General features: G+C 40.6%; 1 protein-coding gene across 4 annotated transcripts in view; it reads right to left on the bottom strand.

Annotated features, from left to right (window-relative positions):
• NPL (N-acetylneuraminate pyruvate lyase) overlaps positions 1 to 14,282 on the bottom strand; it is a 446,485-nt gene that overhangs the window by 405,683 nt on the left and 26,520 nt on the right. For all 4 annotated transcript variants that reach the window (XM_044073861.1, XM_044073864.1, XM_044073863.1 and 1 more), the window contains exon 2: positions 6,475 to 6,542. In XM_044073861.1, coding sequence (XP_043929796.1) covers positions 6,475 to 6,542 — 68 coding nt within the window. The remainder of the gene's footprint in view (positions 1 to 6,474; positions 6,543 to 14,282) is intronic.

Raw genomic sequence — 14,282 nt, 5'->3', positions numbered from 1 at the left:
AACTTAAACCTCAACACGGATATCAATAGGACGTGCTGGAGGGACAGATTCATCACCCAGAGACTCCCTACACTCTGGAACAGAATCCCAGTCCATGTGAGGCAGAGCCCCTCACTGACTCTGTTCAAGAGAAATCTTGACGAGTGGATGGGAGATCGTAGGTTTACCCCGGGAATCATCTCTATCACTGCTGGACAGAGGCACAGCAAACTAATGGGTATAGTATTCTCATCCTAAGGGGTGGTGAAAGCCACACACACTCTGGCTAGGCTTGTAAATGCCCTAGGGCAGATAGCCTAGTATGAACCTATGAACCTATGAGAGTACAGGCGAGGCATATAAGAGAGTAGAGAGTAGGTGCGATCGGGCGATTTCAGTCCTAGCCAGTGGGGTTAAAAAGTCTTCTTTCTATACAGTGATCCAAGCTTCTTATTGATGGTCTGTATGGTTTTGTTGACCTGTAGGTCAAATTTCAGATTATTGTCTAGGATAACCCCTACCAGTTTGGTGCGATTATCTGGGGAAATAGTGGTACCATTGTTAGATGTGACAGAGAATGAAAGTGTGGTGGATCTACTAATGGGAGAGAAGAGTAGAAGTTTAGTTTTATTGGGGTTCAGAAGTAGGCATTGATTGGTGAGCTAGTTCTCGATAGTGTTAAATGTATTTTGGGTTAAGATTTGAAAGTCGGATGGGAAGGTGGCTGAGTAGATGAGACTGGAATCATCTGCGTATTGGATGCAGGAGGCTTTAGGGATAGCAGTGTGGATGGAGGTTGTTGATAAAAATAGAGAAGAGTAGTAGACCTAGTCTGGACCCTTGGACACCAAGTGTGAAAGGTAACTGGCTGGAGAGTTTGCCCTGCCATAGTACTGCCTGCTGTCTACCAGTCAGGTAGGACTGGAACCACTGGATAGCACGCTTGAGGGAAATGGATTTTAGTGAAAGAATGAGAAGTTCATGGTTGACCATGTCAAAAGCTTTTGATAGGTCAAGAATGAGGGCAGAGGTTAGCCTACTGTCATTCCTGTTTTGGTTTATGGCAGTAGTAAAGGAAAGGAGGGCTGAGGTGGTGCTGTGGTACGGTGTGAAACCATGCTGGGAGTCAGACAGTAAGTTAATCTGTGAAAGGTATTGCATTAGTTGCTTGTGCACACATTTCTCCATTATTTTGGCTAGTGGGGAAAGAACAGCAATGGGTCTATAGTTGGATATGTCTGAGGAGCTACCACCTTTATGGAGTGGGATGTCGTGAGATATTTTCCAGAGAGAGGGGGTAGCATTTTCGGATAAGGTTCTGTTGATGAGGATAGATATGGGATATGCAACGGCATCTGCAGCTATTTGCAGGGATGAGGTCAGCAGCGAGAGTGGTAGGTTTTAGATTTTTTATAAGTGTTTTGATAAAACTAGTGGATATTGGTTGGAAGCCAAATTCCGGGTGACTATTAGGTAGATTAGGCATGTGGTTTAAGTTAGAGGGGGTTAGTTGATTTGCTAGGGATTGGATTGTTTCAGTGAAAAAGTTATTAAAAGGCACTAGCTATTGTCTATGAACTATGGGAGTAGTTAGCTGGGGTTCGGGTGTTGATTTAAGCCTGCCCAGAACTTTTGAGGGTTGTTGTGCTGTTTTTGTAGGAGATTTTGGTAGAAGCTTTTTTTTATCCAGTAAAATAGATTTTTTTTCATCATTCCTGAGTGGACGATATTGTAGATGGTCAAGTGGGGCTTTGGTTGTTCTCCAGCCGGCCCAGGCTCTGTTTCTATTTTTGATTTTTGCTTTGGTATGTTTTGTGAGCCATGGTGCTGTATTTGATCTAGTTTTTGTTGTACGTGTTGGAGCATGGGAATCAAGGATACTTAGGAATTTAGTGTTAAAGTGATCTATGGCCTCCTCTAATGTTAGATTTTTTAGTTTTGACCAGTCAACTGCATTTAATTCATTTTGGAATATAGCAGCAGCAAAGTTTTTTCTGTTTCTAAATGTTTTATATTTGGGTTGGTGAGGGTTTCCTGCCTTATGTTTTATGATATAGGTTAAACAATGGTCGCGGAGGTCATCAGGGAAAGTACCAGCTGTGTACAGTTGGGGTTGGTTATTAACTAGGATCCAGTCTAGAATACTTTCCTAATTGGTTGGTTTGTTTATCCTAGTGGGAGAGGTTACGGTCCGTTTAAACCCAGATAAGTTTATACGAGTGAGGGGAGGGTCGGAACATTAAGGCTACTACAGTGATTTAACATATATAGGACCTTAAATGCAGCTGTAATAATTTCTGGCAACAAAGATTATTAGATATCTGTAATTGCAATAGCATGAGGTCTACGTTAATACCAGTATGCTGACCGCGCATTACCACTAATAGCACACAGAGGATACCAGGATTGTGAATCAGAAGCAATACAACAAATAGCAATAACATATATTGTGTAAAGGTAACATGTTTAGAGTTATGCACATCTAACTGTGGAGTACTTTGCACTATTAGGTTAAGATAACAGCACGTAATTACGTGGACCAGTTATGTACAATACAACCATCAAATCCTGCACATTACAGTTTAAGTGCTACAGCAGGTAGGCTGCACTTACAAATAATGCATATACAACAAGCAGAGCAGGAACAGTTCTAAAACCAAACCGCCACGATACAGACTTGTGCAAAGCTAAAAGCCATCTCCATATAATAGCATCAAAGAAACACACACAGCTCTTATGTTAGGCAGGATTATTTTAGGTGTGTGTGTGTGTGTGTGTGTGTGTATATATCACACACATACACATTATATAATTACACACACATATATTATACACACATATTTGTATTACTGTAAAGCTTCATATGGAACTATGTTTGTGTCTAACAAAGCCAAAACGGGCCATGACTGCAGATAACGGTGGAAGCAGGCAGACTGCCAAACTGACAGCTCTTTTTCTAGGTTTTAGCTGCCACTTCACAACAGTCTGGTATAATGCCTACAGAACTGCTGCCAACCACTGGTCAATCTCCTAATCCTTCTACCCTCACTTATCAGCAACACCACAAGACACAAACAAGTCAAGAGGTAGCTGCTCCCCTCCACATTACCTGCACACAGCAATCCACTTTTTGAGGACAGAACCTCAACTTGCAGTGAATAACTCACTTTTCCAAAAGAAAACATTGACCACAGCTTTAGAAACAGATTTTTATCCCATCCACTTGAAACTCAAAATCAAGTTGCTCTAGTGCATGCTAGAAGCAGTGTCAACTGGGACTAGCTGAACTGTCACAGAATGGTATAGTTACGGACAACAGTGAGCTATCAGGCTGAAACCTGCAATCCCATTACAGAGAACAGAGTTTATATCTGAAATGCCATAATTAAATATGACACAACTACCATGTAGCACAAACGGGAAAACTGCACAGACTACTGTGAGACTGAAGATAACTATCATGGATGGAGTGGTCTCAACTTTTGAAAAGTATTTCACAGCAGAAGTCAGCCTCTTCAGAGAATGATGTTACTTCATTAAGTCCAAATTCCAGATAGCCAAAAGACTTTTCCAGTTCAATGGATGCACCGAACAAGGTACTTACCCACTGGGAGCAAACAGATTCTGAAACTTCTTGGCAATACACAGCATGGCCTTGGACTTGAGGTGCTGAGAAACAGGAAGGTAACCAAAATCCATTTTCTATTATGTGAAATTCCAACACAAAAACAAAATCGAAAAACAAATAAAGCTTAAAACAGTCCCAAACCCTTCTAAAGGAGGATTTATTACTAAAAGGGCAGATTTATGTTATGTGGTGACAAAGTATGTGGTGCCAAAGTATTCCCAAGTCAGTTTTGGCACAAATATGAAACAGGAAACAGCAACATTTATTTGACATTTGTTTACTGGGATAATATGACTGGGTCAAAAAATTTTCAGGAGGCGACCCGGAGAGAAAATCTCCAAATTACAGAGATATACAAACTTTGAACAAATAAAATCTGCAGCAATACGGGATTATAAGAGTTACAGGAAGTGTAATATGGACTTACAAATAAGTAAAAGTTACACAGTAACATGGATTTACAAATAAGTAAAAGTTACACAGTAACATGATAAAAGCAACAGTCCAAGAATTAAGCACATTGCTGTGAAGTGTTTAGTAACAAATCAGTAAGTACAAGAAAGAAGACACAGTCTGAAGAAGTTCATAAGCATAGAGAGAGATTCAACATAGCCTAATCTGGAGAAAATGTTTAGCCTGGATTGCCACCATGGTACAGCCAGGAGTTAATCTTGTGTTTCAGCATGGATTTAAAGGCAAGATTAGAAGTAGGTCTCACAGTTAGCAGAAGAGAATTCCAAGCGTTTTCTTGCTATATACCATTTTACATCAATGGGATGAGGTCATCAGGTCTACCAATTACACAAAAATTTAAATCATTCACAGAGGGTCTCTGTTTGATAACTGCAGTCTTCCTTTCTCAACAAGCGGGATGAAGCAGGCTGATCTGCGCAAAATTATTTAATCCTGTACTACAGGAACTGCAGACATGTATGTATGGTCAGATTATAGACCAGATCCTAGTTCATTTTAACAGGTGAAAAAAAAGACTAGAACATGAATATAACTGGTTTAGTGAAAGCTCAGGGACCATTTCTGGAAACAACTAAAGGCCATATACAGAAATATCTTCAATAGTGTGCAGACATGATCAGCCTCCTAGGACGCCTACAGCTTTCATCCTTTTACAGCTTAATGCAAAGCAAAATTTTGCTTTTCCCCACAATAAATGTGCACTATTTTTATTTATTTCAAATTATCCCCCCTTTCCTATCAATAAGTAGGCTTTTTAAGAAACAAGGTTACTCATTTCCCAATATGCTTCAAAACTCTGCAATGTTAAGTTAAATGCATTAAGAGTGCATTGAATTCATTACATACATCTGTCAAACCTTCTCATACCTCTGCCTGCAGAGGTACAAGATGCGAAAAGACCTTCCAAGAAACAATTAAAACCACACAGGCAAGTCACCCAAAGGAAATCAAGACCACAGAGGAAGTGAGCTTGAAAAACAGAAGCAGTCGACACCCAAACCCCAAGTTGTAAGGAAAGGAAAAGCTTGTAATTTGTTTTTTAGAGTTTGTTCAAGTTTTGTGGGCTAAGAGAATACCTTTTCTAGGACAAGAAAAGCTGACAGAAATAACAAACTTTTTATGCAATACAGCTACTCACTAGGAAGAAAAGAGCCAAACATTCCCAGACAAACTATGAGAAAAAATAGCCAAATATTCCCAGACAAACGATGAGAAAAGATCAGGGTAAGTATTCCCCAATACAAATGCTTCCATTAGGCACCAAGTCTTTAGAACGGTCGTAAAAAATCTAAAACTCTTCCACAATTACCCAAGTATCACTCTAGACCTTGAAATGGACAATCTCAGCACAAATTAGAATGGTGTCAGAATAGCAAGACAAACCTCAAGACACTGGAATATGCAGACTGCCACCACAAGGTGGACCACAGAGAGAGTGAGTGCTAACAACCACCACCTCCTCCTTCCCCTGAAGGACAAAACATCCATGACAAACAGTCCTCCGCCATGTAAAGCCACAAGGCTGTAGCACTGCGTCTTCCTTTTTCATGATGACACCCACACTAGAAGTCTCTAACACAGGGGGAGGGGGGGACTAATATCATCCAAGCAAATTCGAAAGTCCAGGGATGAGCACATTTTTTTTTTTTTTTGGACATCCATGAGACTTTCTCCCCGGGAACATGAACTATACTCACCAATTCAAGTTCAGTTAGAAGTAAAGAACCTTCCTCCGAAGGGGAAGTGGAGTTTGTTCCACTCTTTGCTGAAGTAGTCACACTGCTTACTGGCTAAACAGAAAAGGTTTTGGATACCGATGGGTCTTACTCAACCCGAAAGACAGCCAAGGAACTGAACCACCACCCTCTCTTCGAAGGTCCATAATACATAAGCTCCATATCCCCACAAGGCTTTCCTCATCTTTTCATGTGCCCCCACTACATACCTCAAAATATTTATATTACGAATTATTTTCAAGTAAATTAGAACTATGGCTGCAAGACTAAGTTAATGCACGAAAAGGAGTACACATTACACACACTACATTTTAAATGTTATTAGCATTACAATGTCAAATGCATCAAAACTGATACAGCTGCTTTAGATATTCATTTTTCTTCATCAAAACAAGCAGTTATCGGGTGTTTGCTCTTACTTAGGGAAGCATTAATAAACACACACAAGACAAGTAAAATGCCTGGTGATTCTAAAGGTATACGATGTCACTGTTTACAATACATTAAAAGTAACATTTTTCACAATAAACAAGACATGTTTGGCAGCACAAAATTAGCAAAGTAAACAACTATATTTCACAATGTGTAGCAAAGTAGACAATTAATTTCAAAAGAAACTGAAAGTAAACTTTGATACAACGCATCTATATTACTTACCCATCTTTATCAAATGGCGTGAACGTGGCAGCTACAAGACCTGTCAAACTGTTAGAATGAGAAGCCATCTAAGACGAAAGAAAAAGAGAAAAAAAGAAAAATCTCAAGTTCATCCTCCATTAAAACAGGTTAAGTCAGCAGTGACCTACAAATTTCATGGACAAAGGACATACGGAACATGTGAAATTCTGGTATGCCTTATTAATGACAAGGGGAAATTTCCTTAATTCTTATTTTGATAGGGATGCAAGTTCTCCACTCACACATAACAGCTGATTCTACTTTATAAACATTTATAGGTCTGTTAATGGGCTGCTATGAAAGTATACAAAAACAATTAAGATATCCATGGCATCACTTAAAACTGCCAATTTTAAAATTAAAAAAAATGTACATTTCATTACGTATTAAACAAATCATTTAGATCAAAACCAATCTCAAGTGGAAGTTTTGGCTTTACACTATATGGGTAGCTCTGTTCAAGACAGGAAGAAAAACATTAGCAATGCTTTAAATGCTAGCAAAAAATGCTTCACAAGACCTGCTTATATCAAAGTGAAAAGAGTCTCCTGAGCGTACACTAGAGATCTCAAACTTAATCGTTCATGTTGACTTAAAAATATCTACTCAAGTTATGCATTGTGTTATTAAAATATACATTTTACACTTGACCTTTTGCTATTATGGAGTATAAACTGCTTTGAAAGCTCTGGACTTCAGAAAGGTCACCTCAGTAACACTTAATGTCAGGAGAAGACAAAGGACCCCCCAAGTAACCTCGTTTCATACCTGTGCTTTTGTATGTAGGCTAGTACTGCAACATGTAAATGCAGAATCAAATTGCTGCTTTAAAGTAACCTTTTGAGTAAACACTAACAGCGTCTGTTTGCAAAAGTTAGAATCTATGTAAGGGAAAATCTCTTCAACAGCAATTCCAAACATTAAAATACTTTACACATTCAAATGTGATCGTTAAGGCCCTGTAATTGTCTACATGCATTCAAGTCCCTGACCACAAGGTCAACTCTTACAGGTGTATTACTAATGCATTAACTTCTCAGGGTGTCAGATACTACTACTCAGTTTTAGACCACGACTGTAGTGCCACTTATAAGTTTATCACACTTTTCTGGAGGATGATGGGGTTTTCAGGGATTCTACTACTGCTCCTAGTTTACAATCATCTACAAACTTTGTCAAAGACCTTTTACAGTTGCATTAACATAAGAAACAGGTGCCAAAAAGGAGTGACCACAGCACTAAGCCCAGAGAAACCTCATGACTATTCTTTCCCTGGACTTGTACAGGAGACTAAAGGCACTTTACAGCTCATCACCCGAAAACTGAAGCGCAGAACAGCATACACCAATAACTAAATGCAGGACACTACAATCTTAGCCACACCTCACGCATACTTGATCTTTGCCACATTTAAACATTTCCTATGGATGTCAAACTTACTAACATTACAGACTAAACTCTTTTTTTGCTCTTTACGAGGGACTTGGACAAACCATAAACTGAAGTAGAGATGTACAATATTAATTGCTGTAATGCAGTTTTAACATTGTACACATTAAAATCTTCTCAGTCTTATTTTTATACCAGACATAATTCTCACTTACCAAGGAATCATGCAACACATAAAAATTCAGTCTTCATTTCAATGTTTTAATTCAATAATCTAAGCACCAGTAGACTGCAGAAATTTCTGCCATCATGAACACACTGCAGACAAAACTACACAGTTATTTACTTACCAGAACACTGGATCTGGATTATCCACATCCAGCCACTTCAATTTAAAAACTGGTCTGCTACTGTGCATCAACAAACTCAGCTTTCCTCAAAAAGCTCAATTCCTCCTTTACCTCCCAAAATTCATCAGTGCTCCCACTTAAAATGAACAAGTTTAATCACAAACCCTCAAAAAAAAACCTTCCCATGGGAAGAAGAGGCATCATAAACAAAAAAAAACAGAAATGGCCCAGTGGAGTCAGTGAGGTCTATTAGGAAACAATACACAATTTTAGAAGGAGATAGAGGGATGGAGGAAGGGTTACTGAAGTGGAGAGATATGGATAATAGCTATTACCATAAAATTGGATGTCCACCTTAGATTATCCAGTCTATTTACTGGTTGGGACATTAACCAGCCAACAGCCTAAATGGCTTCATAAAATACTAACAGAGTATACAGTAACCACAAAAGGAAAACTTGGACACAGATAAAGACATCCAGCTTGTAATATTTGTATAAGGTATGTACAGATGCATATGCGGCCATTCCATGAATCACAACTGCTGAGGAGTAATGAAGAGGAAGTAGCAGCCATGCTACCAACAATGAGCCTTTGGTTTGCATGGGAGCATGCTGTTGGACAAAACATAATTGCAGAAGATGCACCAGGAAAACCATCTGGCCAAGGAAATGTCAGCATGAATTTAAAAGAAACAACTGTTGCTCATACAGTTTAATTTATCTTGCATGATGCAGGTAAGACCAGTCATCTAGAGATGCTCAAAACAAGCAAGGGGGGTATTCTTCCTAGTTAGGGCAAGATAGGGAAAAAAAGACAAGCTAATGGAGAGCTGGGAACCTTAAGTAAGAAGGATGGTTTTGTATACAATGAATCCCTACCCTAATAGGAGACTATGTAAGGGGGCTTGCAAGATAACAGCTGTAGTTATGGCTATTACTTTTCCCAGAAGGATTTCATAAGTAATCTAGGTTTTCCAGAGCAAACAACTGAAGCATAACTAATGGACAAGCTCAACAGCAGGCCACATCAGAATTAAAACAAAGCTGGGACCCAATGTGGTGCGAGATCTCCAATAGGAGACTAAAGTAATATAACTTATAATAATGCGCTGCAAATCTTTTGAAAAGTAAATGACTGAAAATTCAGCTAAGAAAATTGCTGCTGAATCAACTTATGGTATAGGAAATAGACCCTGCAATAAAAAGGGATGATATTAAAGAGAGGGTCAGCCTTCTTTAAGAAGCCCAAAAGGAAAAATAATCTTTCCATTTGCTCTTATATTGCTTGCTTGGCTTGTAGATGATTTGTCAGAAGCTGTGGGAATGTGGAACACCTTTTGGGGAAAGAAAAGGTCTCTTAGCATTAATGTAATGGGCAAAACCATATGTTTAGACAAAGTCATGCAGGCCTGGCTGAGACCTACTGGATGGATGGGAAAGAAGTTAGTGGGATCAAGGAGCAGGGAGACCTACTCAAGGTGAGGCTACAACAGGGGGGAAAAACTGTTTCAAAGACCAGAATGGTGCTACATGACAACCACTGATCTGCACAACTCTGCTTTCTGAATGAAGTTCATTATAAGGGGGGGGGGTCTTCTGGTCAACGGTGGAGTACTGCATCCCTTGGATATCTCCCTTTGGTGTAAAAAAGGCAAGGGTAGTTGCAGCACTTAGTGTTGGTGAAGGGGGTGCAAAAAGGTTGTAGCAGGCTTCCCTCAGTGACAGGATAGTTCCTGCGCTGAGGATGGAGGGACTCCTCATGTGACATCAAGATGCACCTGAGCCTGCTGGGCAGCCGAACTGGCTCACAATGTGCTTTTCCTCTAGAAAACAGAGTAGAGCTCACCTATTATCTCATAACACACCGTATGCGCTGGTGAACCTGTTTGTTGATCACCACACAGTATAATATCTATAAACATGGGCAACATGACTGTGGTGTGGTATAAGAAGGTCTTGAATGTTTGTAGTGGTAGGATGACTGCCCTCATTTCCAGTATGACAAGGTATAGATTTGTGCCCCTTCACCTTAGGGCAGACGCAACCATAGTGGCCATGGCCACAAAACAGGGAGCATAAATGCAAATCCTAGAAGGCTGCACCTGTCAAGGCACCATAAAAGATGCATCTTACATGCCTACACTAATTTCAAAGTTTTTGTTCATGCCATTTGTGACCTCTAAACTTTGCAGAAGAATTCTTCAGCAGGCACTCAATGTTGGTCATGCGGTACTAGGTATACTGTTGCCAAACTCAGAGCACTGAGGGCTAGAAAATTTGTGGGAGAGGAGACAAAAGATATTCATAGAGATCAGAATGGGGAAGATGTACTCCTGGGGGAATTCAGCCCATTAATCGTGTCTAGATAGCATGAACTCCTAAATATGGGTTGGAGCCAACCACCACCTCTCCAGGTTTAAAATGAAGAGATTCTTGGGGACAGGCAAAGTTGCATAAGAGCAACTCTTGGTGAAGAGATGAGGAGCATGCAATCCAGGCGAGGAAAAAAAAAATCCAGATTCTTAGGAATTCCTTTTAGAGGTATCCACTACCATGAACTTGGTAAACCCCTGGAGGCTTCAGTGAGACTCATTAAGATTCAGAATTGGTAATGAATGACTCCAGCCCCAAAATGCAGAAAACCTCTCATCTCCTCTGAAGATTTTGATGTGCAGGTAGGAATCCTGGAGATGCAGAAATTATACCTAGTTTCATGCCTGAAGAAGAGAGGATGGACTGCACCATGACACTCTGGAAACTGTTCTTTCATTAAATCATTTTAGTCTTCTAAAGATTCCATACTGGCCCAAAATACTTCAATTTCTTTGAAACTAAGAAGAACCCTGAATAAAGCACAGACTCTCTCTAATGTGGTGGGACCTGATAGATGGCCCTTTTAAGTAAAAGGTTTGAGAACTCTTTTGGCAAGATGAAATAGTTGAAAGAAAGAGGACAGTTTTTGGAAAATGGGTAAAGTGAATGTAACAACATCCGAGTAATATCTCCCTGACCCATTTGCCCTACATGATGGCCATTCATGCAGCTGGTGCAAGGAGAAATGCCCAACTACCTCCAGAGTGGAAGAGTCAGGCAAGATCAAAGGTATTCAGCTGTTGCCTTCCTTGGCAGGGACCAAGGAACCTTGATTCTGTGGACTGCCTGTGCCCCTAGGGTGATTCCCAGTTGAAGTATTCTCCATGTCCTCCACAAGAGTTCCCCATCCTGGAACTAGTCAAAAGGACCATCAGTGAGACTTTTTGAAATACAAGTTCCTAGGAGTCTTAAGATTCCTCAAGAAGGATCTTTGGGGAGCCATGAATTTGACTTCCACAACTGACAAAAGCTTTGTTCTTACACACTTTTCAGCTTCTCTTTTACACTAGGTCAGAAAAAAGATGACCCATCAAAGGGGGCTTGTATGAAAAATACTATGAAAATTCTACTCAGTCATGTAATCTAAGCCAGGCATAGCATATCATGTTGATGCTCATCTCAAAAGATCTAACCGCACCATTAACCAAAAAGTGCATGGAGACAGTTAAGATAGTAAGCAGAGTGGACACCTGCAACTCACTACCTACGAGTGTCACAAGTCACTGGTCATCAATGGTCTGTTTAGCTAGCACATGCTGGAACCTTGCGCATCAGGTTATTTAAAGAACAGTTATCGAAAAAGGTATCCAATGCACAAATCTGTATTCCCATTCTCTCCACCACTCTCAAATACCAATACAGGAAAATAGGTTCTCATTTGAGGGGAGGATAGATTGCAGGTTCTCATTTGGAGGGACTGGCACTGGGAAAGCCACCCCCCCCCCCATATGGGATCAGCAATAGGATACTTACTCAAATACTCCCTGCCCATGGAGGGATGCAGTATTTAGTCTGAATTCCTAAAACAGGCTCAAGACACATTGGGTTCTTGCCAAGCACTTCCCACCGAGTCAAGTTGTGGCCAACAGTAAGAACTTCCAAGATCATAAAGTCTCCATCAGAATCTCTTCAACTGGAAAGAGAATCTGCAGGTCATGTCATTAATTCTAGGATTTACCCAAATTTAGGTGAACTGAAGGAGATCATGGGAAGCCCTAGCATTCAAGAAAACCAAAATCATGGGTTAGGGACTCCTTGGGGGAACCTACACTCTTACACTTCTTTTCCTTAGCACCTCAGGCTGCAGTCACAATGTTGGGGGGGGGGGGGTACTGGTCTGATGCAAAGGGAAGTCTTTTCAATGCTCTCAGTGGAGTCCGTGATCACAGACACTAGCTTAATGAATATCCAAAGGTCCAGTCAAAGGAGGTAGCACATCTCTATCGTGCCTTGATTGTGAGATCAAGCTTTCAAATACTTTGAAGTGTCCACGGGTATAAATGTAACTCGTACAGAAGCTGATCTCGGTGCTGACAAGGTAGCTATATTCGTTACAGGACCAAATGATAAACCAGAGACCTCCCCTGGAACCTCACACATACGCACGTACACACATGCGTGCGCACACACAAACTGTCCACTTAACCTACATACCCACAATGGAAACTCCCACTGCATATCAATTCCTGATAAGACCTTCACAAAAGGAGATATTCATGACTTTTCAGAGCCCCCCCCCCCCACGAGAAGAAAAATTATATATAACCCAACCCACATCAAGCACCTCAATATCTTCACGAAAGTATGCAAAGGGGAGACAGAATTGAGCTCAACAACAAACCCATAAACAAATGGTTTAACTTGTCCAAAAAAGAAAAAGCAGCACTCCGTTCACGGAAACGGTCCCCCACAATCAGAGTTGTTAAAGCAGACAAGGGTACTAGGATCGTGGATATGAAACACGATGCCTACATAGAAAAAAATGCTAGAAATACTGTCCAAAGATGACAGTTACCATACCAGACACAAAAGCAGAGCTACGTATGTGCTTCCACTACACTGATAAAGCACTGGCAAACCTCCTGCACAAAGGCAGGATTTCAGATGAGGAATACGACTTCATGGTAGTGGAAACACCAGAAGTCAGCAAACTACTCGGCACGCCCAAGATCCACAAAAATTCCAGCAACCCCCCTCTAAGACATATGTCTAAGACTAAGAGGACAAAAAAGTTAATTTCAGAACTCCTAGACCACTACTTTAATCCCATCATACAAGCTACAGAGTTCCACCTCAAAGACTTATGGGAGTTCCTGAACCAGATTTACTTGTTTCAGCAGAACCTCCAACATATGCCCACTGGAATAACAGTTATTCTAGATGTGGTTGCCCTCTACCGAAGTATACCACACAAAGTAGGCATAAGCCTATTAGAAAATTCCTCATCAAATCACAAGAAAATGAACCCAGAGAGAGTTAAAACATTGACCGCTCTGCTGACTCTAGTGTTTGTGAACAACTTTTTCTCGTTCAAAGGCACTATATACAATCAACTGAAAGGTGTAGCCGTGGGAGTCAAAATTGCACTATCCTACGCTTAGTTCTTAGCAGCTGGGAACAACACACTGACAAAAATAGAAGGTTTTAAACTTACAGCCCTATACAAATGTTATCGACAATATCTTCTAACGATGGAAAGGGTCCCCACAAGAAATGAATGGCTTTCTAAAGAACAGCTGCAGCATCAATTTCCTCAACTTCACTGTCTCAGGAAAAGGCAACCAAGTGCAGTTCCTAGACAATGAACCCACCCTAGACCCACTCAAAAGTACGTTCACCTCTACGATCAACCGGAAAACTTCCTACAAAAATAACTTCCTTGACTACAGCAGTCAACATCCGGCCTTTATGAAAAGAAACATTGTAAAAAGTCAATCTGTTAGACTGAGCCACAGTGCAAGCGAGATGCTAACTTCTAAAAGGAATGCACTTTTCTCAGTGGGCTACCTTATTGATAAACATTACCCAACCCAACTAGTGCACCATTGCAGGGAGGGAATTGTAAACGCCAGGCATACACGGCACCTCACATCCTGAAATATGGATTCGCCACCTGTGCCAATAAGGACAAAACAAACTCTCCCAGGTTCCCCCTTCCAATCTAACTAGATGC

This window comes from Protopterus annectens, chromosome 6.part0 (genome assembly GCF_019279795.1).
Source record: "Protopterus annectens isolate FY-2018-M chromosome 6.part0, PAN1.0, whole genome shotgun sequence".
NCBI lineage: Eukaryota > Metazoa > Chordata > Ceratodontiformes > Protopteridae > Protopterus > Protopterus annectens.
This window is presented reverse-complemented; position numbering and strand designations above follow the sequence as displayed.